General features: G+C 31.6%; 1 protein-coding gene across 1 annotated transcript in view; it reads right to left on the minus strand.

Annotated features, from left to right (window-relative positions):
• The window catches only part of LOC145305201 (cytosolic carboxypeptidase 6-like), a 119,118-nt gene that overhangs the window by 18,888 nt on the left and 72,288 nt on the right, over positions 1-27,942 (minus strand). The window contains exons 11-26 of the mRNA XM_080146762.1: positions 27,403-27,468; positions 18,577-18,649; positions 17,869-17,936; positions 17,337-17,397; positions 16,121-16,215; positions 15,467-15,561; positions 14,647-14,728; positions 14,025-14,105; positions 13,008-13,074; positions 12,437-12,493; positions 12,044-12,078; positions 10,935-11,017; positions 10,456-10,535; positions 9,984-10,046; positions 8,632-8,710; positions 75-144 (exon numbers count right to left, since the gene is read on the minus strand). Coding sequence (XP_080002888.1) covers positions 75-144; positions 8,632-8,710; positions 9,984-10,046; positions 10,456-10,535; positions 10,935-11,017; positions 12,044-12,078; positions 12,437-12,493; positions 13,008-13,074; positions 14,025-14,105; positions 14,647-14,728; positions 15,467-15,561; positions 16,121-16,215; positions 17,337-17,397; positions 17,869-17,936; positions 18,577-18,649; positions 27,403-27,468 — 1,155 coding nt within the window. The remainder of the gene's footprint in view (positions 1-74; positions 145-8,631; positions 8,711-9,983; positions 10,047-10,455; positions 10,536-10,934; positions 11,018-12,043; positions 12,079-12,436; positions 12,494-13,007; positions 13,075-14,024; positions 14,106-14,646; positions 14,729-15,466; positions 15,562-16,120; positions 16,216-17,336; positions 17,398-17,868; positions 17,937-18,576; positions 18,650-27,402; positions 27,469-27,942) is intronic.

The following is a 27,942-nucleotide window of genomic DNA, read 5'->3' on the forward strand; positions in this document are numbered from 1 at the left end:
AACAGACAGACAGACAGACAGACAGACAAACAGACATCGTTCTACTTTGTATTAAAGATATATTCTAAACTTACCTTTGCTTTCAGTTTTGGAGTCAATCTTTGAGCTTGGAATGCCTGCATGTCTTTAGCTAGCAAAGCTTCACTGAAAAAAATGCTATAAAATTAAATATATCTATTATATCTATATCTGTTAGAATGGTCCTATCGTTTTCAAACTTGTAATGATGATTTCTGTAACAGTTTGGTATAACTCTATTATTTACTAAGTATATTTGCGATTACTTTTATTTAATGAAATCTTCCAATTTTTAACATTTACAAAACGGCCTGCTTTATTGCATCAAGATCCATGACAGATCTATATAGGAAATAAACGTCTATAAACGAGCTCGAGTCTTCCAATGGTAAAGTGTGTAAAACTCATAGTGCTCCAATAATCCTCATTGAACTCTCATTGACCAAAGCAATAGGACCTTTATTCTATTTGTTTATGGAATGAATTAAGTTTTTTACTTCATGTAGATATTTGAATTACAATGAAGTATTTAATCCTTATTTCATAAATAAAAAATATTCGTTCATAATAGAGTATATCTAAGAAAACTGTATTTTAAAAGAATTCGATTGTGGCGACACTTCCTTTGTGTTAAAATATTAAAACTAAAATTTTAATCATATTAACCCTTTGGTGATGGTAATGTAAAAAAAATATAATTGAAAAAATCTTTTTAAAATCATTTAAATTATAGAAAACTAGCCAATAGCGATATAGTTATATTGAGCCAACTCTAGTCTTATATATTCACATGACAACTTTTGGTCTTGAAAAAAACACAATTTTCACTATTGGAATATCGATTCCTCGGACCATAAGGTTATAAAAGAGGCAACTCTATAATCAAGTACTGAAATGTAATTATGTTCCTTTTTGACTTTCTGATTTGTTATATTTTCGGATGTTTTCATTCTTGTTACTATAAAGTTAAAGCTTTTTTATATTTTTTATTCTTTATGTTATTTTTGGAAGGTCCAAAATTGAAAATAATATATAAGAATAAGCTTTTTTTTATATTTTTATTCTTTATGTTATTTTTGGAAGGTCCAAAATTGAAAATAAATATGAGAATTTTATATTCATAGATTTTTTAAAGTGAGGGTTTTCTATAATTAGGGTATATACGTCTGTCTGTCCGTCCGAACGTAACGGTTGGTGCTTTTCATTGACTTGGGAATGTTCGAATTGTCCTATCGATTTCAAACGTTAGATGATGATCCTATAACAGTTAGGTACGAACTAGAAGGTACCTTTGTAATAGTGACCATTAAGTCCTACACACCCATTTAAAGTTTGCTAATTTTTTAAATTTTTGACTAGAATTTTATATATAATATAATTATCCCATAATTTAATTTTAGAAACAATAATTCCTAGGACAACAAAGTACACTATTATGAGTATCATTATAATTAAGTCCTAAAAATGTAAGCATGTCTTAAAATCATTTATTTTTGCAATTTTGCAACAAGTTTATTTACAATTTTGTTTACACATTTACACTCTACAAGTGTTCATGTTCGTTTCAGAGCTTGACTTTTATAGATGTTGTCATCATTGTTTTTCTCAAATCTTTGACCCCAAACTCTTTTAAGGAAATATAAGATTCAATTTACAATAAATTTTATTTTATAGTAAGGATAGAAAAAACAAACAGTTTTTCATTCTATATAAAAAAAACTAGCTGCTTCGCCCCTAGAAGCCTCTAGTGGCTCTTAAGGTGTGAGGGGAGAAGTCGATCCCTCTCCATTTTTAATTTAAATTAAAAAAGAAAAAGTATTTTTTTTGGAGAGGGAGGGGGTCATTTTTATTGAGAGGGTTCGGATATCCTTTCAAAAATAGTGAAAACCATTCCATGAACCTATGAGAAGCTTTACTGTAAAAAAGAACCATATCGGTTCAGTGGTAAGCTAGAAAAAAAGCTTACTACTTACCGATAAAGTATGGTAAACAATCAATAATCCTATTAAATATATATAGTCAGGGATTTAAAGGTATAAGACAATGGCTGATTAATGTACATCCCAAATGATAATACACAAAATTACCCCTTCTGTAGATTGCAATTAGTGGGTGAATCGTTTTAACACTCAACTTAATAAACCAACCAATCAAAATTCAATAAAATTACCCAAAGTTCTTATGCCAAGGGATAAGAAAACGTTAGTATAAAACTTTGGGGACTTGTGTTTTAGGCTTTAGGCTATTTTCTGCCCTTCCATATCCCATGGAATACAGAGCCACTAGATATGATTGATAAAACGAACGAGAAAACATTAAAGAATGTTTTTGAAATAGCGGAAGAAGGAAAAGCTATATGGCTTTTAAAAAAGTCATAATAAACAAAAATAAAACATGTACCTAATATATATATTAAAAATTCTGCTTTTAGGCTTAAGCAGGAAAATTTGTTAATATTTTCAATATGAAACATATTATTTTGTTTGTAGTTCTTTAGCTTATTGCATTTCCTAGCATAAATGTTCTGTACATATGATGAATTATGTGTTGTTCCTTTTTCATATGCTTTTAGAATCGAAGCTTCACTATATATTAGTGTTTTAGTCAGTTTGTCGGTAATGTTGTCGTGTGCATATAAACAATTCTCCTTTACTCTCTCATTGCTTACATCCCTTTAAGCAGAAATATGTTGTAACTTTTATTGAATAATTTTAAATTTTCTACAAATCCAATTTACTAAAGTATTAAGTTGTATGTGCTTATTTGTGTGTGTCTTCTAAGATATCATGTAAACAGCTAAACTGATTTCTCTACAGTTTTCAGGAAAGCCTATTATTTGTCCTGGACAGGTTTTATTTCTTTAATTTTGAATTTAGGAGGTCTATCCCTTCCCCTCGCCACCAAAAGAAGATATAAAAATAAAAGAAAGGATCAGGGGCGTCCAAGCTTTTTATTTTGGGGAGGGTAAAAATTTTTTAGGGGGGGGTAATTCGTGTTTGGGGGGGGTAAAATGGCGCGCGAAGCGCGCCGCAAATTTTTTTTACCCCCCCCAAAATTTTTACCCCGGGGGTAAAATTTGCTTGGGGGGGTAATTACCCCCCCTGAAATCTGTTGGCAGGGGTAAATTTAGTTTACCCCCCCCAAAATTTACCCCTGGGGTAAAATTTTTGGGCGGGTAATTTAAATTTTATTAAATATATAGTATTAAAAATGCGCGCGAAGCGCGCAAAAATTTTTTTTATTAGAGATTTTTTATTTGGGGGGGGTATTTACCCCCCCAAAATTGTTTGGGGGGGGTAAATACCCCCTCCTAAATGGTTGGGGGTGCCTACGGCACCCCCAGGGTAGGGGTAAATTTTGAATGGGGGGGGTAAAATGAAAAAAATTTTGGGGGTGCCTACGGCACCCCTAAAATCGTTTGGGGGGGGGGGTAATCGCCCCATTACCCCCCCCCCTTGGACGCCTATGGAAAGGATCACCATAGGCCAATTTAGATTTTAGAAAGTGCTAAAAAAATATAAAATCGAATCTAAATCATACCAAAGACATGTACCAATAAGTGTGATCAGAGGGAACGCCTTGGCCATGCACAGTTAGGATATCAAGACAAAGATTAGGCAAGAGTTAATTGTCTGTTAGGTCCTAGAGTCTAGAATTAACTTGAAAACAATAAAAATCAATTTTAGTTTTGAACAAAAATATTCTTGTTTTGCTGCTAACATAAAAATATTATGCCTTCATCCTTTAGAATGTGCGTATGTGATGAATTTATATTTAATATTTAAAATAATAGATTTATTACCCTAGATGGTCAATCAGACACAATAATATCCATCCAAGCGAAGCTTTTCTATAATTAGGGTCGGTCAGTCCGTCCGTCAGTCCAGCCGTCTGTCCGTAACGGATAGCTATTTTTCGATAATTTTGGCATGTTAGAATTGTCCTATCGATTTCAAACTTTGCATGATGATTCCTGTAGTAGTTAGGTACGATTTAAAAGCGTAGCAACTCTATAATCGTTACCAGAATGACCGTACGTCCATTTTAAACATGTTGTCTTTTTAACTTTTTTAACAACAATTTTTTAAGTGATAAAATCATCCGGTTAATCTGATTTTTGGATTACTGATTCCAATTACAATAAGGTACAATATTATGATCGAAGCATCTCTATAATTAAGTCCTAAAAATGTCCTTAAACAGAATTCTGTATTTAAGAAATTTTGCGACAAATTTACGTATAACTTAGTCAAAACTTATATATTCTTATATTGTATATTCAGTTCTGACACTCTCCAAGAGTTAATGTTCGTCTGTCATGCCGTTTCAGAGCTTCACTTTTAAGGACATTGTCATCCTTGTTAGGTGATAAAGACGCCCAAAAACATACTTTATCCTAAGAACTATTTACTACTTACCTATCATTTGAATTAAATGAATAGAAACTACCCTTTCAAACTACTAATATGAAGTAGTGGATTTATCATCTTTTTTTATATATTTATTTTTAAAAGTATAATATGTATACTTGTATTAAAATATGTAAATGTTTAAAATGTATTTTTCGAGGATATTATTTAAAATGTATATTTTTGAAATAATGAAAGGTATATATTTTTGAGAAGCATATTTTTAAAAGTGAAGCTTTTCTATAATGATGGTCTGTACGTACGTCCGTCCTTATGTAACGGTTAGCTCTTTTCATTATTTTTGGCATGCTATAATTGTTCTATTTTAAATTATTATTAATAACAAGGATGACAACATAAGCAAAGCTAAAATATCATGGATTGATAACCGGAAAAAATGAACTATAGAGCAGTTTCATAAAAAAATCTAAAAACCTTGTAAGATTCAAAACGTGAAAATCCAGCAATCGATCTAGCTCCTCAACCAATAAGCAAATCTTAATGAAACTTTGTGGGATATGTATATTGGTAACTTATTTAATCCCTAAAAAATCAGCCGTCTATCTCGAATAGAAGTAAAGAAAATCATGAAAACTTAAAAATCTAGTAATCGAACTAGCACCCCAGCCAATAAGCAAATCTGGATAAAACTTCATAAAAGTATGCAGAATATGAACGTATTCAATCCCTGAAATTTTCAGCCGTCTATCTTGAATAGGAGTTGAGAAAATCATGAAAACTTAAAAACATAGGAATCTATCTGGCACCTCAACCAATTGACGAATTGACATTGGTGAAAATATGAAGAATGTTAACATGATTAATCCCTAAAAATTTCAGCTCTCTATCTTTTATAATAGCCGAGAAAATCACATTTCCCCTTTTTGTCTCTAACAGACGGACGGACAGACGTATGTACATTTCGAATTATAGAGTAGCTTCGCTACTAAAAAATACATTCATGTTAATTTAGCAGGGAGGGATCGAGCATTGAACTGTAAATTTTAATGGTACCATAAGTTTTAAAACACGTTGGGTTGGCTTAAAAATTTTGAGTAAATTTATTGAATCGTGGAATTAGTTGGTTCTAAACTAATTTAAATATACAGAAGGGGTAATTATATTCATCATTGGGGTAGTATATCAATTTATAGTTCATTGTCTTATCCCTTAAGATCCTTAGTTATTATTAAAAAGAGTCACGTTGCGCATTTTCTACATTTTAAAAATTTTATCAGAAATTCTTTCTGTATAAAAACATCTTGCTTATAACAATGGATCAAGAATACGTGGATATTGTGAGAGATTCTCGCATACCCTCATAAATATCTAAAATGTCGATTCCCCCTATCCCATCTTCATGACTTAACCCAATACCCTCCCCTAACCATGGAAGAACGTATTGACCAATATCTGAGGACTATATTAGCAACATAAATTGACGACATGCATTCCCATATCACAATCTCCCCTTATTATGTCATTTACTTTGTCCGTGTTTTGCTACTTATGGAAGTTGTCATCCTTGTTTTCTTATTTATCAGAAAAAATATGTACTGTTAAAAACAAATTTTCTTCAGTAGTAAGCTGTTTGTATGTGTGTTGTGTATGTCTAGAAAGATGTCGTAAACGGCTGGAGTGTTTTAAAATAATGGCCCCTGATTCCAAATAATATTAATAAATTCCAATTCTATGCTCCCAAACAATTTTGGTTAACGAGCGGGGGAAGGGGCCTTTCACTTGGGTGATTGGTGGTACCCTAAAATAAACTTTACCAGGACCTTCGAGATGCTATATTGTAAACTAGCGGCTACGCCCGTAGAGGCCTCTAGTGGCACTTTAAATGTTTTTGTTTGTTAAAGTTAATTTTTTATGTATGATACCGGCCACCTTATTTGACGTTGAAGTCTCCCAGATTTTAAGAAAATTTTCAATTTTTTTGTCATTTCTTTTGGGAGGGTGGTAGTACCCTCCCCCAAAATAGTTAAAAACCTTCCCAGGACATATGAGAATCTACCCTGTTAAGGAGAACCCGATCGGTTTAGCGGTTAGCGAGATCCTTCGGTACACACAGACAGACAGACAGACAAACATCCTGTTACTTTAGTATAAGGATGGGAACAATGTTTTAAGGTTAGGTAGATCCTTCACATATAGACACACATACAAACAGATAATAGGGATTTTAGGGATTAGACAATGACCGATAAATTGATATATATATATATCCCCAAATATGATACACAAAATTTAAATTAGCTTCAACACTCAACTCAATAAATCAACCAATCAAAATTCACTAAAGTCACCAAAGTTGTTAAGCCAACGATTAAGAAAAATAGGAAAACGGGGACTAGAGTAATAAAAAGCTTATTGTTCCCTCTCTCTCTGAACATATAGACATGCAACTATATATTGTATTTTATAAAACAATCTCTGTGTAGCAGAATATAACGGAAGCAATTTATATTCTCTCAACACGTTATCTATTCATATATTGGTCAGGGGAAAAGGGAAGGGTAAATTTGTTCTTAAATAGGTGTAATCATTTATAGCTTTACCCCAAAGTTTACAGCTCGCACCAAACGCATCTCCCGGGCTCCACCACTCACCTTATTTGTGAAATAAAATGCAAATATGAGAGGTGGAGGGAAGTTGTTTCCCACATGTTAATGTCTAACCCATTACGGTGACCTTGTCCTGAGGAGCCTTTACTAGTGGTACCCTTAACCTATTGGGCTACCCTTTACCCAATATAACCTAACCTACCATGGACTTAAGTAAAAACAAATAAAGGAAAAACTATTTTAATTCATTTCAAATTAGGGGGGGGGGGGTCTGTGCTCGACTGTGTACTTTGAGATAAACTTTCTAGAAATTTGTGAAAAAAATCAGTAGAGCCGTTTGCGAAGTCTTATTCTTAAATTCATACAGACACTTATCTTTTCTTAAATGACTGATATTACAATAGAAAATTAGTTCTTTTCTGTATAAACTATCTAATGCTTTGTTAATGCTTTAGAAGCATAAAATCAACCTTTTATTTTGAATTTGTATTTATTTTGTAGAATAAAGGGAATTATTAAAATATACGTTTGTGAGAGTTTTACAAATTCTATGATATAAAGTAGTAAGCTTTTTTTGTCTGTAGCAAAGGATCTCGCTTACTGCTAACATTATGGTCCTTCCCCAAAATAATTTCAAATATTCTAAGAACCAATAAGAAGCTTCACTGTAAAGAAGAACCTTGTTGGATCTTTCACTAAAGACAGACAAACATCCTGTTACTTTTATATAAGGATTAAAATTTACTGTTATTTCATTGTACATAGCTAGGCTATTTAATCCTTATGGACAAAATTGTCCTTTTTAAAAGAGAAACTTTTCTATAATTAGAGTCGGTCCGTACGTCCGTCACAAATTGAAAAATATTGGAGAAACAACCCAGCAATATTATTGGTTAGCCTGTGGACAGTTTTGGTGAGAAAGACATTATTTTTTTTCATTTGATTCGCATATTGAGTCAACTGTAAATAGTCGAACTTCTAGAATAAAGAATTGATTCGATAAATCATGTATAATAAGTCAGCCATTAAAATTTTTTAAAGATAAAGTTAGCTTTCAGGAAATAATATCGTCGAAAAATTTCGTTGCTCATATCACTAGAAAGAGTCATAAATAACAAAACTAAAAAAGTGTTTGTCTGCTAATTTTTTTTTATAAATTTGACGGATCAGTGGTGTCTGTTTGACCACTAGATATACTATATCTTTTATAAAGTTAAACAGCAAAAATTTTGGCCAAAAAATTTTATCTCGCAACTTCCATCAAAGTGCCTAACGACCCCATTAAACCTCCCCCTTATCCACTATTATTGAATTTGCTTAAACCATCCTCTCAGAATAGAATCTAAAAAAACGACTAAAATCATCACAAACCTCTCTTGAGATGAAAAACTCAATCATTTCATTGTTTTGTGTATTTTAACTAAGTTTAAGTTAGGTTTTATTTGATACAGGGTAGCTTTTAGGGTTAGGTGTCCGCATGTCTTTCAGGGGACTGGTCGAAGAAAACCCCACCTTATGTTTTATTCATCTAAAAAATAGGAGGTATCATACCATTCAGCATAAGGATCATGTGAAGGTTTACGTCTGCATGGCCTCACCCTCTATTTATCTATCCATCTATATATATATATCCTTACCATTCAGCATAAGGATCATGTGAAGGTTTACGCCTACAAGGTCTCACCCTCTCCTCTTGGTCATAATCACTTAGGAAACCTAGAAATTAAAATAATCAAAAATGAAAAGCAAGAAGTGAATTAATTTACCATCAAACAATGTTAAATTTATTCAGGCACCGCGGAGACATTGGGGCTAAAATTATACGGGTACCCAAAGTATTGCAAACACGTTATCTCATTAGTTTGCTTTTGGTATTTAAAAAAAATATTGATTGGTTTGTTTAAACTACAGTGTGTTTTTTTTATGAGCACTTTTTTGAAAGCAATTTTACCCCACTTATAGTTATCAGAATTTAATGATTAATGGCTTATTTTCTTCGTTTTTTAAGGGAAATTATGAAACAACAAAAAAATTACAGTTTTTGTTGAAAAAGTACAGTAAAGTTGAAAATTAAAAACTTAGGTGTCAACATATAAAAATGGTTTTAGCGCATTTTTCTTAAAATGTAGTCGACTTTGGGGGGCCAGTACTCCCTTCCTGGTTGAGATATGACCTTCAAACTTTGATATGTTCTAGTACATGTCCCTAATAGTATCTTTATACATTTTTTGCTCTATATCTCAACTTTGAAGTGTTTAGCAGCCATTCTTGCAAAAGGTTGATTATTTGAGCATAAGAAAAATGCGCTAAAACCATGTTGACACCTAAGTTTTTAATTTTCAACTTTACTGTACTTTTTCAACAAAAACTGTAATTTTTTTTGTTGTTTCATAATTTCCCTTAAAAAACGAAGAAAATAAGCCATTAATCATTAAATTCTGATAACTATAAGTGGGGTAAAATTGCTTTCAAAAAAGTGCTCATAAAAAAACACACTGTAGTAGTGTCCAAACATTTCAGCAAATAAGCATTTTCTGAGATGACCCAAAAGACCCCATAAAGAAGTAATACCCCCCCCCCCACCCTTATTATAAACCAAATTGAAAATGAAGGAAGGGGAGAAGGAAGTTTTTAGTTTATTTGTTTATTACTTCATGGCAGTTTGGGTTAGACTATAATAAGTACTGGGTAGCTCCGCAGAGTTAGGGCCAACCGCAGGATAAACAAACTAGAACACAGTAATAGTGTCTGACTAATTATGACGTAACAAAAAAAATTAGCCAATGAGAGGCCGTTATTGACCAATGGTAAAATTTATAGTGGCCTCTCATTGGCTATTTTTTTTTGTTACGTCATAATCAGTCAGACACTATTACTGTGTTCAAGAAACTAATCCTTCCTTCACTTTCATTTTATTTTAGAAATAAAAAGGGGTGGGGTTTATCAGTGTTCTATGGGACATTTAAGAGAAAGCACTAAAAATAATAACCTTGTTCATCCATAGACTTCTTGACTGACTGTCTTCGCATTTGTTGCTGGCCAAGTACACGGGCTAAATAATTCGATTCTAAGCTTATATTTTTGCATTTTTCTGTGTATTTGTTAATAAAAACAGATCCTCTGAAATACACTTTCTCTGTCCATCTGTCTGTAGGTAAGGCTATGAAAGAAATTATGAAAGACATCTGACTTCCCAACATTCCCATTATGGGGCATATTTGAGTATATAACATCCATAGCAGTCCGACTGCTTTGAAGCAGCTTTTTAGCCGCTTTTATTTTTTATACTGATTTATTTCAACACATATCCTTTGTGTTTTTGGTCCGATTAAAATTCTTTTTTTGGTATTACTATTAGTATCAAAATGAAATTTCCTTACGTTCTAAGGGATTTTTGTGTTCATGGATGAAAGGACAGGCAGCTTATCATCGATTTTCATATATTTTTTTTATCTTTATACCTCTCTGATCCCTATCAACTGCCTCAGGATCCTCGTCAGAGTCCATATAAACAATGTCGTCCACGCTTCCAAAAACTTTCCTAAAAACAAGCATGACAACATCCATAAAAGCGAAACTTAATAAATCATGCATTAGCTTTAAAAAATTGTTAATAGAGTGACTGACAACGCTTTCTATATTGTAAAATATTTTAATATGAAACAATTTTTTTATTTTATACCTGTTCTTATTTTCAGGGACATTCAAGGTTTTTATTTGAGATGAGGGGGGATATGAGAGGTTTCAGTGTTTTTTTGTGTCTGAAGCTAAAGATCTCGATTTTCAGGAAAGCTATGGGTGGTTCAAGACTATTTCACTGACACTCCCTTCCCTCCTTCAATTTAGAGGCTAGAACAAAAGCAACTACTTCTAAATAATTAGCTTTCAGATGAGGGCCTTTCCCAAGATCTTAAAGATCACACATGCCCAAATAATTTACCTTTGTTCACCAATGTCATTGAGTCTAAGCATAGAAAATTCGCTGATTTCCAGGATTTTCTCTGGCTCTCCCGGAAACTTATCCTAAATAGATAGATAGATAGATTTTCTCTGGTTCTCCCGGAAACTTATACTTAATACGACGACATATTAAATATTTCACAACAAATAAATTCTATTTCATTAGGCTTTTAGTGGACAAGGTACAGCCTACATTCGCATACCGTAATAACTTACTAAGATTAACTTAATAAGCCTAAATTTTCGCGAGTTTTCTTAAGTCGTGCACTTTTAGATACTCTTTAAAAGTGAGGCAGTACAAATAGCCATTTTGTCATTAGCTGTCAATAAAAAGGTTGGAAAAATCCTCCAACGCCTTTTCTAAGATAAATTAAACAAGCAAAAGTTAAAATCAAAAGTAAACTCTGAGGTTTGGTCATTTACCATTATTTTCTTGGTTCCTTTAACATTTGTCCTAATGCTTCCAAAACCTTTCTTTGAAAAGTAAAAAATTATTAAAAAATCCACCATTTAAAATTTGAAAAAAAAGATAATTATCTTAATAAAATGTAACAATGAAAAAAAGTTGTAAAAATACAATATATTATATTTCTCCTCTACTTTGAAAAAGAGTTAAAAGTTTGGTTTGAAAATTTATAATCTACAAAATCATTTTGTCCTTCTTAAAAATCAAATGAATTTCAAGAATTTTGATAATTAAAAATCTTCTTCTTTTACAATATCTACTTAAAATTTGAGAATAAAGGGAAAAAGTCCTTTAGTACCGTGAAATTTTTACCAAGGGTTTTTGTTTTACATATTTATTTTGTCTATTTTTCATTCTTTTTCTCATTCGTTTTCTTCTCTTAAAACGAATAAAATAAATTTGATTAATTTGTAAGGAAGTTATGAAACTTTTGTAACATTTTCAAAGCATTTTGCAGTGACAATTTTTATTTGAAAATCTGCAGCAATTATCATTTGATTTTTGCCAATCTTATAAGTTATTCCCGATTATTTGTTTTTTAATTTTTGGGTACCAGTGTAATGTAAAGTCGAATGTCCCTATACTCCCTGATTCTAACTATATAAAAAAATAATTTGATTTACCTCCTCGCTAATTATTTCACAGCCTTCTACATGACCTAGAAAACAATAAAAAATTAACCCAAATCAATGTATTTATTATTACTTGGATCTAGCATCAGATAATTATATAATCTAATAAAGTGAAACTTGTAGCAGGCTATAATAATGACAGCCCTCCCCCATACACCCCCTTTACCCCCTACCCTCCTAGTGTATGGACGAACTGACTAGAGAGAGAGAGAGAGGTAGAAAGGAAAAGTAAAATGGAAAAGAAAGAAAAAGATAAAAAGAGGAATGAAAAAGAAAAATAGATAGAGAAAGAGAAATAATGAGAGAGAGAGAGGAAGACTATTCTAAGTGTAAATAATGAGTGGTACGACAGACAAACATAAACGATAATTTGTGAAGAATCACCTGATATTTTATAATAATCCCATAGTGCTCTGCATATACTTCGTCCTTGTAAAATATCTGAAAAGAAAAATCAAAATCATTCAAAAGCTTCATTTTTGTAAAATTTGGAGTGAGTTTTGTTGAGATTTTTTAGTTGATCCTTATTTAAAAGTAAAAGTATCTGTGTCTGTCTGTCTATACCAAAAATATAGCTAATTTATAGGAAGATTATAATAAAAAATCTCCCATTTAAAAATAAAATAAAATGAAAAATGTCTAGGAGGTTCGCAGCCGGTATTAAGTTATAAACCTTTAATTTAATAAAACAGAAAGTGTATTAAAATTATAAAGATAAATATCTAGTAAATCAAATACATTATTGCAATGAATATAAAATACGTGAATATTACGACCAGTGGACATATAGTCAATTTATGTTGCTGTAATGGTCCTCGTTTAATGGTCCTCCAGGAGGGGAGTGAATGGGGATATATTAGCCAGCTGGAACAAACATTGCATCAGGGTATGCAAGAATTTCTGACAATATCCACATATTCTATATACATTATTATTAATGATGAATAAAACTTACAATTTTCTTCCGTGTATGGTATGATTTTCTTGGATTTTGGCTCGGGTTTATAACCATACATTGATACCTAAGATAAAGATTATATTTCAAGTGATTTATAAGAATTGACATATAAGCCAGGAAAGGAGAGGATATTGGGCAGTTTATTACACTGGTTCCCAAAGTTTTGTAATCACTTTTTCTTATTCGTCGGCTTAACACTTTAGGGGGAGATGCTTAAAGTCCCTCCACAGATAATGACGTCATACGATAAAATAACCAATGAGAGGCCAGCATAAATTTTACCATTGGTCAATTACAGTGTATACTGGCCTCTCATTGGCTATTCTTTCGTATGACGTCATAATCTGTGGAGGGACTTTAATCATCTTCACTTTAAGAAGTTTTATTGAAGAATCTTGATTGGTTGGTTCATTAAGCAGAGTGTCTCCAAACATAAATATCAATTTTACGTCCATTGTCTCATCCCTATAGTCCCCTGAATATGAGCCCTTTATGAATAAAATTTCATCTTATATAAACTTATATTACCACCTTTTCTTGAACTCCAAAACATTTACCCCAAATTTACCCCAACAGAGTTTTCCAATAAACAAAAGACCTAATGAATAAACGACTTATTGAACAAAAGACCTAATGAACAAAAGACCTAATGAACAAAAAACCTATTGGACATGGACATAATATAAAAAAGACCTATTAAACAAAAGATCTAATAGACCAAGGACCTAATGTACAAATTGTTTATAGGACAAAAGTCCTACTGAACAAAAAATCTAATGGACAAAAGAATTAATGGATAAAAGACCTAATGGACAAGAGTCCTAATGTACAAATGACCTAATGGACAAAAACCCTAATGTAAAAAAGGCCTATTGGACAAAAATTTAATAGACAAAAGACCTAATGGATAAATGTCATTCTAAACAAAAAAGACAAACTGGACAAAAGATCTAATAAATAAGGATCTACTGAAAAAAATACCTAATGGACAAAAGACCTATTGAATGTACCTACCTCTACTGAATAAACATTAGTATCTTGTGACTCAATTGTGTCGGCCAGAAACCTACGCGCAGTTCCCTTCTTGTCTGGATCCTAGTAGAAAAAAATATTTATCCTTATAATAAAGTAACAGGATGTGTGTTTGTCTGTCTGTTTGTTTGTACAGAAGGATCTCACTAACTGCTAAACTGATCAGGTTCTTCTTAACAGAGTAGCTTCTCATAGGTCCCCTGAAGGTTTATAACTATTTTGGGGGAGGATGGCACCACCCTCCCAAGATAAGTCACAAAAAATCAATTTTTTTTTACTTTTCTCGATTTTACGAAGAGCGTTCAACGCAACATAGACATATTTGAATTATAAAAAAAAATTTAAAGTTCCACTAGAGCTCTCTAGGGGCGAAGTCGCTAGTCTCACATAAAATAGTAAGGTTTCTTGTTTGTCTGATAAGATCTCGCGAGCCTCTTAACCGATAGAGTTCTCCATTTTTAGTAATTAACTTGGTTGTTTTTGAGATATATCATTTTTAAATCAAGTTCTCTGTTTGGTTTAAGGCTATTTTTTATTCAATTTTAAACATATCAATGCAATTAGATATGTTCGTCCTTGTTTTGATTTAATTCAAAATATTTACCTTATTATACATAGTGTTTTCTTGGCTAAAATCTCGGCAGTTTTGTGATAACATCTTTGGAAACACAATATGTCTCTCATTCCTAAACAATGGATATAATACATGTGGATATTAGGATTTTTATCGTCAATTTAAGTTGCTACTTTATTCCTAATTTATTGGTCAATACTTTTCCCCAGAAGGAGTAGAGGAGATGGGGTAAAAATATGGGAAATATGTTAGCCACCTGGATGGATCATTTTATTAGAGTAGGCAATAGCATGGTGCAACATTATTAAAATAATTGAAATAATTATTTATAATCAAATGCTACTCTGAAGTCAAACTGGCTATAATTAGCCCTTAAAATCACTTGCTTTTTTATTCAGGTAGTAAAAGTTATGAATTGCAACGTATTAAAGATAGTTTTCAGAAGATAACAAATTTTAAATCATGGTATTTATTTCTGATTTTGTGGCCCCGAAAGAACCACAGGCCTGGGCAAACAAAATAGGGACTAAAGGTCTTAAGGGTCTTAATGATTAAAACTATGAATAATTTGAATCGATGGAAGAGGTAAAAATTGCACTTTTTTATTAATGGTATAAAATCAAGGAGGGAGGGGGGCATTGAACTGTAGTAAATTACACTGGTACTCAATGTTTTATGACCCCTTTTTCTTATTCTTGATTTTACATACATTTTTCGAACTATTACTATCCAAAATTTTCATCCAATAATTTTATCACCAAAGGGGTAATTTTGTTCGTCATCATTAGGGATGTACATCAACTAAACCCTCATTGACATATCCCTCAAGACCTAGGTATGTAAAGCTGACCTGAAAACGCTGTCGAAAGCATTGCCAACAATAAAGAAACCCAGCATAGTGTTGGAGACGTGGAGATCCAGCACAAAGTCTAGGGGTGTCTCATCCTTAATTAAAAATATTTGTACACCGACAAACGTACTAGTGCGACAAATGCAATAGGGGACATACGCACTAGGAGACAAATCATACAGACATACAATTTAATTTCTTTGCAGTAGCTGCGCTATGAAAATTACTTACGAATTACTGATAGTAATTGATTTTATAGACTTACAGACGTTTCTTCACAAGGAATGGAATATTAAATTGATGCTTACAGAATACAAACCTTAATTATTTTTCTATGGATGGACATACGGACATACACAAACTTACTATAAAGTTGCTACGTCTACGCTACTGAGATTACTTACTGATTTTGAAAGTGTTTTGATTAGTTGTTTAACGGCATGTATAGATGGCTAGTCGATGATGTTGGACATACATACATACAATATAGTTCTATAGAGTAGCTGCGCTTCTAAAATGCCTGACTGATTTTGAAAGTGTGGTGATGAGCTGTTTAACAGCATGGATAGTTGGATTTTACCACCTTCCTGACGTACGGACTCACATACTAGAAGTCTTTGACTATAGAGTAGCTGCGCTACTAAAATTACTTACTGATTTTGAAAGTGTGGTGATCAGCTGTTTAACGGCATGGATAGTTGGATGGCAGTACGGATCACTCTCGTCCCAGATACGATTCAAGTCTGTACCTGTAAAAACCAATTATAACATGATTAGTTTTCATGAAAACTGTTGCCTTTTTTATATTAAAAAATATTACTATCTTTCCATGTATTAGCCTATTCTTCTAGCTCTATTATAATATCAAGCTAAATATACGATAAAGCCCAATTTGTGTCAAAAAAGATCCATGTGACGTCATAAAAATGAGGGAGATTAGAGAAGAATTGGAAAAAAAACCTAAAAAAGAGATGGATAATCCCTCATTTTTAAGACGTCACACGGATGATTTTTGATTTGGGCTTTGTCTGAATTAGTGCAAGAAGTGAAAATTAGATGCCTTTATTTCAAAAAGGGCATAATCAATAACATTTCAATCAAACAAACAAGAATAACAACATCCATAAAAACGAAGCATAAGAATGAGAAGGTCAGGCGAAGAAATATTAGCAAATGTTATTGTAGAGTGACAACGTATTTAATATAAATATATATCAATTCTTTCATACTTTATATTTGACTAGCGGCTTCGCCCCTAGTCTCTAGGGGCTTTGCCCCAAGAGGTTTGATCAACCTAATTTTTCGTATTTTTGATTTAAAAAGAAAAAGTAAAAAAAAAATTTTTTTAGGGGGGGGGTATTTTTTATTTTTTGGGGGGGTTGGGGGTGTCCCACCCCCCAAGAAAATAGCTTAAAACCATCACAGGACCAGTAGGTATATTCCCTGAAGAGTAGAGCCCAATTGGTTCAGTGGTTACTGAGATCTTAAGCTTCAGACGGACAGACGGACAGACAGACGGACAGACATCGTTCCACTTTGTATTATAGATTATGTTGGTTTGTCTGACCGTCTGATCTGTTGGGATTTGCTTTCATGGATGTTATCCTTGAATACCATAAAGTATATCCTTTTTCTGTAACAAAATCTACCAAGACTGACAAAAAGAACTTTAAGGATAAGACAATTGACAATAAATCAATGACAAATCCAGATTATTTGTAGGCCTTCTTATACCGCTTAAAATGGTGTGCGGGTATGATCAGTACGTTCAGCCGTTTGGCAGCTAGCAGCCTTTAAAATTCATAGATTTTTGGCAATATTCGTTACCAGCAATATTTTACCGTGAACTGCAGTGGATCCAAACTCCTACCTATAAGAGAACCTCTGTAGTTTCCTAGGTAAACCCCGTCAGGATTCATCATAGGTATTATCTAAAAAAAAAAGTTAGAGTATAGAGGGGTCGAGGGTATATGGCTATATAGAATTATCGCAAAGACCTAACACTTTGCAGAATGTTCTTTTCCATAGAAATTTTTGCTTTCTCACTTAGCTGCTAGAATGCTCTAACTTTATTATCTAAAATAAAAAAAAAATGTTTTTCTGCTACTAGCAAAGACAGAGGACATCGGACTGTAAATTATACTTGTCCCTAAAGTTTTACAAAAATTCACTCTCGTTGGATAGCCTTGAAAATTTAGGTTATTTCATTTTTATGTCTTTTAGAGCATGCCAGACAGACTGGCGGACTAAGTAACAGTTTACTGGATACTCTTTAGTAAGGGGAACCTCCACCTAAAAATTTTGCTCTCTACATTAAATAGCAACCTAGGAAATAACATTTTCTTGCAGGCAGATGGACAAACAGACATTTTTAGCAATAAAATAGCATCGCTACAAGTTACCTTAAAAATAAGTTTTTCTCTAAGTTCTTTGGCAATTCTATGCTTTGATAACAGAAAGTCTATTAAACCTAAAATATTTTTGTTTCAATTATTGACCCCTAAAAATATTGTAAAAATATTTTTATCCGACGGAAAAATTTAAGATAGAATAGTAAACTTTCTGGTATAATCCTCATAGAAATATTTTTTTTTCAATTTTGAAAATTTTTATACACCCCCGTCCCCCCCCCCCCCCCCCGACAGAACTGTCTAGGTACTTTCTTGTATTAACCTCCTATTTAAGTATGTTTAAGATTAAATAGAAAGTATTTTTTGAGCCTAACCCCTGCAGGGAGCCCTAACCTTGCTGGGCTACCTTGTGCCCACAAAATGCTACACTGACCAAAAGATAAAAAACTAACCTCAATATTTTAAATTGATATCACCTTGGGTTAAAATGCCGGATTATTTATAGGACCGATTAATCCGATTATATATAAATAAAGGTATAACCAAAAGCCGTTTAGCCGCTAGGAAAAAAAGTTAGGGGTCAGCAACGGAGTATAAGTCACCATTCAGGAAAATGAAATCAAAATAAGAAACTTTAAAATCTGTTGTATCCCTAAACCTGTTATTTCTATGAAAATCGCCCGTTTAGAAAACTGTTGGGACACCCAACATGTTTCAAATAAACGGTTCACACGCGGCTGCCGAGCCCTAGAACTTAACCTTGTACTACAAAAGAAGAAGGGCTCTCTCCAGGGTGTTGTCGTGCCATTACCATAACAATCCTTTTCTTTGGCTACGAAATAAACATTATCAAAAAATTAATTTAAAAATAATCATATCTATCGTACATATTAAAGGGCATTCTACGCAGGGAAAAGGAAATGTGATTCTGACAAACAATTCTGAAGTAAAATTTCCCAACAACCCTCTTCCCCTTTTCCTCCCCCTTCTTACCCAGTCCCCTCTTCAGGTTCATGGAAAAACAAGATATACTCCAACCTTACTCCACAAGGTTTCGTGATTTTTTTTGTTGAATTGATAGTTAGAATAGCTAGGCCTGCATTCTACGAAGTGTTTAAACAATTCCCCCCAATTTATCCTATTTTTTAGAACTTGTTACTAGCCCTTGCGGCGCTCCACTAAAGTTTACACAACCTAACCCAGCCTAATTTAAAAATGTATTACTAATATTTAGAAAAGTGGAAGGGGGTATGTGGCCAAAAAAAAAGAAAAAAAAGTGAAGAAGAACAAGGATGACAACATCCATAAAAGCGAAGCACTGAAACGGTAGGACAAACGGACATTAACACTTGTATAGTGTTAGAACTTAATTATCATAATATAAATTTATAAGAGTAAAAGCAAAATTGTAAGTAAATTTGTTGTAAAACTGCTTAATACAGGATAATTTTTATGGACATACTTACATTTTTAGGGCTTGATTATAGAGTTGCTTCGCTTATTACATTATACTTTGTTGTCCCAGGAATCAATATACCAAAAATCAAATCAATCCGATGATTTGATCACATAAAAATGTGTTGTTAAAAAAGTAAAAAAATCAACATGTTTAAAATGGACGTACGGACATTTTGGTAATGATTATAGAGTTGCTACGCTTTCTAAATCGTACCTAACTACTAAAGGAATCACCATGCAAAATTTGAAATCGATAGGACAATTCTAACATGGCTAAATTAACGGAAAAAGCTATCCGTTACGGACGTACGGATGGACGTACGGACGGACCGACCCTAATTATAGAAAAGCTTCGCTTTTAAAAATCTACTAATTAAATTGAAAAAATTTACAAAATAAAAGGGCGGCAAAAAAATTGTAAAAATAATTATAAGATAAAAACGTAGAATGCCCTCCTTTAAAATATGTAAAAAATATTATGGTATAAGCTTAACATGTACATTTTAAACATTAAAAATACAGCTACTTTTAGTACATCAATCTATAGTAGATATATGTATACATACATTAAACTAATTTTCTTTTTAAAATATGTAGTAACTAATTTATTGATATATTCTAAATATATTTCTTTTTCATGCTATGTTTAGTTTTGACATAGTCATATTAGTTACAAAAATACTAAAGATAGTATGGCTTCGAAACTATGCAATATCCGGTGGATCCGGTTATCAGCCATACTTAAAAAACAAGTATAGTATCAAATTACAGACAATTTTTGACGAATATTAAAAAAAATCCTAAAATTAATACCAGTTTTGTTAACCCAGACTTTCGTTCTCACGGTTAACAAAACTGGTTTCAATCTTAAATTCTTCAGTTTAGTATCCACGGAAAGCTGTCTATAATACGATGCGATTGATAAGTATTATGCATTTTAGTTTGTCTCTTTTATTTTATGTATACAAATAGACGAATTTTGTACATATAAAAATATATTACATCATAATATATCGTACATATAACAAAAAATATACATTTTAATTAAAATATGAATTTTATAATTTTAACAAAACAATGACAAAACATTGACTAAAACACGATGAAGTGCGGTCATTTTGTTGCCCCATAATATTCTGTCTGTTAATTCAGTTGGAGACATGAAAAATATTTTATACCCCATCAAGTTTGCCAAAAAATAAGAAAATTGACTTGGAAAATTTGGTCAATATTTCTAATTGAAATTGATGAAGTATTTATTAATTAACTAGAAATGCCTGGATGTACCATCCAGGTTTAGATAAATTAGTGAAAATAATTGTTTCCTTCTGTTATGATACATTATTGATATTGATTCTTATAAAAATCATCATCCTGAAACATTGAAGTCGTACACAGACATACGCAATGTTAGAAGGGTGACGCAAATTTCAGATCTCAGTATTCATGATTTGAGAAAAATTCATCTTTATATCATAGCAAATTAGATAATCCTGAAAGCATCGCTTAAATATCATGGAGAAAATAAGTAAATCAAATTGCAAAAAATAGTATCTGAAATTTTAGCTAACCTTTTAACATTGTGTATGACCGCGTGCAACTTCGGGAAATGGCATTTTATAACTGTCCATTATTTTAAAGGATTTTAAGGGGGTTGGGTGGGTTTTGAATATACATATAGATATACATTATACATTCTCCTATTATTGTTTCTAACAAAAAATAAACTTTTGTCTAAATATAGGAAGTCCGCACAACACAATGAATTGTCTTTTATTTACAAAAAAAGTGATTTTTAAATCTAAAAACTAAAGTATCCATAACTTTCCCAGTAATGTATTAATATCTTCAGAATGTTTAAGTATTTGATAGATTGACTTAAATGAATCTTATTACCTATGGAGTCAAAATCAATTTTTATTTATTTACAAAGATGTCTACAAAAAGTAATTTTATTCTTTATACTATAAAAAAATTTAAATATTATATTATTCTAGGAATTATCTTTATTGCTTCTCCACGTAACAAAAGGTAAATTTGTCTACAAACAAATCTTGTTGCGCAATTTAAAATATGTTTAAATTTCCACTACAAATATAACATAGGTTATGGCTGAGTGGGCTAAGGCGTAATATTAATTTTTTTCTCTTCATATCTAATTCATATCTTAAAACTCTCGATCGACTCTGCTTAAGAAAAAATGTGATTCAAATGAGGTTTTTCAGATATTTTATTCAATATATATAAATTTTCCATTAAAATGCTAATATCATAGGAAACCCAGCAGCCAAGAAAATGCAACATGCAAAATTTAAACTGTTATAATTAAATTTAGAATAACAACTTTTCAAGTAATGGTGAATTTTTCTCAAATCATGAAAACTGAAATCTGAATTTGCCTCACCCTTCAACATGACATATGACTGGGTATGACTTAGAGAAACGACATCTATAAAATCCATCATTAAATATAAATATTAACATATTCATAGAAAAACATATTTACTTTACATGCATTAAAAAGCATTTTGCTTCCAAGCTTCTATATTAGTATTTTTAAGTATTACCTAAAAATTTGGGTGAAAATTCCTTTCCTAAATAGCGCATGGGTTAACGCGCTAGTTTGTCATCCTTAAAATCCAGGTTCTAGCCTTCCTAGGTTACACATTTTTTATCCAAAATTCCGTTGACAACAAATTAATCTTTCCTTATAGTTATTTAGCATCGTCTCATTAACTATTATTATATAACACTGGCTTTAATCTGAACTGATTGTACATTTTTATGTTCATAGATAACTGGATATAATACGATGCATATGTATATATTTTTCAGTGTGGCTAAGAACCGGTTCTAATTCGGATTCGAAGCGATACTGGAATATTAAAGTGAGAATGTATTAGGGTCAGGGAATATCAAATACAAATTTTATTATGTATTATTGAAAAAAATTGCCATTTCTAAAATCCAGGTTCTAATCTGACTGGGAATCCACGAAAAATATTCTCAAAAATTATGTGGACACTAACTTGATCATAAATTATGTGGACACTACCTTGATCTTAATGAGTTGAACTTCGAAACCGTAACGGTTGTCAGATATTTTTTGTATTTTTTTTTATTTGAAATATTCAAGAAGTCATATCTATACAATCTTTAAAATTTCTCTGGGCGGTTATATACTATTATTAATAAGAATAAATTTTACTCTAAAATGGCAACCCTGAATAAAAGTACAGAATAAAGTATAAACCATAGCTTGGAACAAAAGATTCGGCCATTTCAAAATATAGCCCATATACGATACTTACATTGTATTGTTTAAAATTGCCTATATAAGATAGTACTGGTGTGGTTTAGTGGGTAAAGTCCGACGTAATTTTTTCTTTTTTTTTAATAACGTCATATAGAGTTCCGGTTCTAATCCCCGCGAGAAAAAAAAAACTTAAATCTATTAACTATATACCATTATATAAAGTAGTAAGCTTTTTCGTATCTGCAGGAAAGGATTTTCTAACAGCTAAACCGAAATATTTTCTTTACAGTGAAGCATCCAATAGGCCCAGGGAAATTTTAAAATTTTTTATTGCTTTTTATCCCCTTATAAGAAGTATCCCCAAAAGTTAAATTTTAAAACGATGTTCACGTAGCGCGAACGTCGCCCGTTCAAACCTACGACATGACATATTTAAAAATTCCAGTTTAATTTCCTGTAAGTAATCTTAACTTTTATAGATATCATCCATATAATAAAGTAACCGAATGTTTGTTTGTCTGTCTGTTTGTTTGTACCAAAGGAAACGCTGACCACTGAACCGATATGGTTCTCTTTTACAGGGTAGCTTATCATAGGTCCTGGAAAGATTTCTAACTATTTTTTTTTTAAAACTAAAATTAAAAATAGTAGATGGTTGACTCCCCCCCCCCCCAAAAAAAACAATAAATCACACCTTCAAAATCTCTCCCTCTTTCTCTCTCTTCTTTTTCTCTCTCTCTCTCTCTCTCTCTCTGTCTAGATTTCGAGGTTTAACGGTGGCCAGTTCGAATCTTGTTGAAAATATCTTTTTTTAATTGCTTTTTAAAAAAGATTTTGAGTGATCTTTCACAATTAGTTTTATTTTATTCTTTATCGACATTGTTCACAATGTTAGAAAAATATTTTTTCTTTTGATGGTTTTGATCTGATGTGCTTCAGACTGCTGGGATTAAAATTAAATGACGAACTTAACCATTGAGCTATAGAGGATATAATATTCTATTAGTCAATTTAAACTACTATTAGAAAAATCTAAATATTGTCTATATTGCCTCTTTCAATTTTTACTCTTTCTCTCTCTTTAAATACATCTTAAAAATTTTTAACATAATCTATTGTCTATTGTGGTATACTGGTCAAAGCGCTGGCTATCAGATATAGAGATCATGCGATCGATTCCTGGTTATGTTAGATTTTCATAATTTTTTTCAGTTTATTATCGTGTGTCAGTGAAAATAGATGTAAATAATTTTTTTCAGTTTATTATTTCTTTCTCTCTCTGTGTGTTTCTTATTAATTTGATGACAATATAATGTCTCCTGTGGTATGGCAGTCAAAGTCCTGGCTTCCAGTCATGACGATCATGCGTTCGAATCCTGGTGATGTTAAATGAGATTAATATTTTTCAGTTTATTATTTCTTTTCTCTTTCTCTCTCTCTCTCTCTCTCTCTCTCTCTCTCTCTCTCTCTCTCTCTCTCTCTCTCTCTCTCTCTCTCTCTCTCTCTCTCTCTCTCTCTCTTTCTTTCTTTGTGTATCCAATTAATTTTGAAGAAAATACGACGCGTCTTTTGGTATAGTGGTCAAATTGCTGGCTTCCAGTTATGATGTTCATGAGTTCAAATCCCGGTAGTGATAGATGTGATTGATATTTATTACTTTATTTTATTACTGTAGTCACTATGGCCATAGAGGCTCTATGGGTACGTAAAATGTTTTCTTTTCAATCTATGTTAAGATTAGCTGTTTCAGCTAGGCAGCGCTAGTTATATTTATTGGATTTTTGCGATTTCTCTTGGGAGAGTGGTGGTACTCTCCCCAAATTAGCTATAAACCTTCCCAGGACCTATGAGAAGCTACCCTGTAAAGGATATTCATATAAGTTCAGTGGTTGGTGAGATCCTTCGCTATAGACAAAAAAACATTACTACTTTATATAATAGGATTTCTTTTCTCTCTATCTTATTATGATGATTGCGGGTTCAAATCCCAGCGATGATTGACATGATTAATTTTTTCAGTTTATTATTTCCTTATCTATCGTGTCTTATGGATGCGAGTTTGAGTCTGACCAAGAACAAATTTATATTTTAAGTGACTGCTGGTACATTGTAAAGCTTTAAAAATATTTATTGCTTTATCATATATTACTTATTATCTCAGCGAGGGAAAATGATACTTAGTGTTTGGGTAGTTTCGAACTTAGAACCTTCTGACTTGAACCGATGCAAAACTGAACCCTAATCTCTACCCCTGAGCTAAGATGTCAATTATGTAAATGTGTAAAATTTTATAGTACACTGTAAGATTTCAGTTTTTCTTTACCTTGTCTTTTTTCACATCTGATAATTGGTCTCCTTCATAGCTTGATTATAGAATGTTGGTTTTCTTATCCGTATGTCGCGGGTTCGAGGCTCTCCGAGAGGGGCAGGGATTTTGTTGTTGATCAAAATTGGGTGTTTCTGTGTAGTAAAAGTTGTCGCAAATATAGGTATTAAATAAGTCAAATCATAATTGTTAAAAATTTTACTAATGTTTTGACATATTTTAATCCAATTATCCACAATTTATTTTCATTCGTTCTTTTATTCAAACACATAAATGAAATGATAAGGCAGAATTTTTTTGGAATTGCAAGCGATGTTAATTATTTTTTTGTCCAAATCAATTCAAACTTGGCAAATCAATGTCTGGTGAGAATTGCCTCTAAATCAATTTTAAAATGAGTCTTCATATCTTTGTTTGATTAATATTAATCTTAAAAATCTTTGATATGTTTGTCTGTAGAACATTTTACGGTGTAAGCTTTTAGGATGAGTCTTTGTCTGTAACATGTTTTATTTAGACATTGTTTTTGTATTTGTAGCAAAGTTGTCAGTAGCTTTAGTTTTGGAAAATCTTTGTGTATTATGTTTTTCTCCATTTTAATTGTATTGTCACATTTTTTTAAACTAGAAAAAAATACTAGCATATTTTATTGGAATCTTGGTTGTATCATTTTGATAAATTTGTTGTAACATGCAAAAAACATGCAATTGATTAAAACATGGAACCAAGCGAAAATATAGATTTTGTCTTTTTGAAAAAGAATTATGACTTATGTCAAGTATTAATTTATTTGAATCATGGAGTTCTCTTCCTAGAAAATTGAGCATTTAAAAAATATTACAATAAAAGTCTATAAAAATGAAATGTTAGAACTTTAAAAATTAAATGTATGTGCAACTTAAAAGTGTGTTAAAAAATCTGCAAGTCTGCAATTTTTGTTTTTTATTTGTAGCAAAATTTTTATTTTTATATAATATCTTAAGTTCTTAATTAAACAAATGATGTTTAGAATTCTTATCTTCCTTTTTTAAAATAAGGATATGCAATAATTTAAAAACTCAGTTAACTTATGCGTAAAAAATATACATAAGAAGGAAAAAAAATTTTAAACATCATTAAAAAATATAAGATATTGAAACATAGAAAAGCAATGTCATGTCCCCAACTGATAAAAAATCACAGATCCAAAATGACTATGTACCATGAAACAACTATAACACATATACAAGTTGACAATTTATCCATTATCTTGTCAATTCACTAAAAATTATTAAGCAAAGAATGACAAAATATGCATAAATTGTCAACTTTTTATTATACAACAAATAAGGTGATTTTTAATTACTTTACGCCTTTTGGTGGCCTTGTCTGTAGCAGATCCTGTTGGCCCCTGGTATAAAAAGCTGCATATATGTACATGTTTAGAAACGGGACTGAAAAGGGTAATTTTGTGTTAGAGGCAATTTCCATAAAAAGAATGATAACAAAAAATAGAATTAAATAAAAATTCATTGTAATTCCAACATATCAACCAACTAGAGACAGGTTTTTTTACTTTTCAAAAGTGGAATGGTTTAAAAGAAGCCTGCATGGTATTCAACGTCCTGATGCTAAAAGACTGTCCCAAGTATACAGACCAAAATGTGTAGCCTTTATATTCTATAACAAAAAAGTTGTAGGCATTTTACAATGACATTTTGGGCTTAAAGTCAGTATACTAGTAAATAATTATTCTCTTATAATAAAAACACTAAAAATTGTATTTCTTTCTATCTTTTTTAAAAAGTCGTAGTCCTTATTTTTGCCATTAGAAATGATCCGTATTGAGAAAACCAATTATATATGTACATATATTATTTTTTATTCTTCAAAGACCGATTTTTTTCTTGCATTGCTTGACTATCCTTCAAACTCTAGATAATTTGAGGAAGGGTAGGGGACAAATGACTACATAAATTATTTCTTGGAACTTAAAGTTTAAAATTTATCGTCCATTGTCTTAGCCCTTCAAATCCGTGATAGTATTAATTAAAATTTCATATTATTAAAGAATTTCTTTTTTGAATTTATAAAAATGCCTCAAACACTAAATCACCCTAATCCACCCATTTTATGCAATTTATCAAATAAAGAATTAATAAAATAAATAATCTTTTAATAATTTAAATAATAATTTAAAACAAATTTCAGCCTTTAATTGCTTTTAACTATCAAATAATCTGAAACTATGAAACATAATGAGTTTTTTAAGATTATGATTTTATTAATGAAGGATGATTGGATGAACATAACGCGAGTATTGTTTTTATTCAGGAAGGGATGGGACATTGGACTGTAATTTGCATTGGTACCCAAAGTTTAATTACCACGTTACCTTATTGCATTTGCATTGGTTACTTTTATAAATTTTTTTATTGGCTGGTTCCAAACTGGCAATGTTCAAACATTCAACCATTGATTTCAATCTACGGGGGGGGGGGGGGGTAGTAATCTTGCTTAAATTCCATTGTCATATCCCTAAAATTCCTGGTTTAATTTGACTTACAGGTGCGGTGTCTTGCACATTATTCGGCGGTGGGTCGGTTATGGTCAGCAAATCCAAGTTTCTATCCTAAATAATTACAAGGATAATAACATTCATAAGAAGCGTAATAATCTTAATATATTTCACGAAAAAATATTATAATGAGTAGATGCTTATTAAAACAGAAATTGTTTAAACTATTACTAAATAAAATGTAAAATGGCACCAAAAGTACCAAAGAAACATCAAAATAAGACAAATTTCATCTATAGACACAATAATCCATTAGAACAACTGGAAATTTAATTTTAATATAATTATCCAAAAACATTTGATAATCGAACCACAAACACTAAATTAATATGAATAAATCAGATAAAAGACAAAAGTAGCTGCATAGCTTCTCAAATAGTGTTTGTAATATGTACTCAGGGAGGGAAAGGGCATTATAATATAAATTATATCGGTAACCAAAGTTTTATAAACACTTTCTCTGAATAATACTTGAGTTACTTCTAATGAATCCTGTTAAACCCATTCTTGACAAACCGGGTTCATGTG

This window comes from Acartia tonsa, chromosome 14 (genome assembly GCF_053477335.1).
Source record: "Acartia tonsa isolate MP-2025a chromosome 14, ASM5347733v1, whole genome shotgun sequence".
Classification (NCBI taxonomy): domain Eukaryota; kingdom Metazoa; phylum Arthropoda; class Copepoda; order Calanoida; family Acartiidae; genus Acartia; species Acartia tonsa.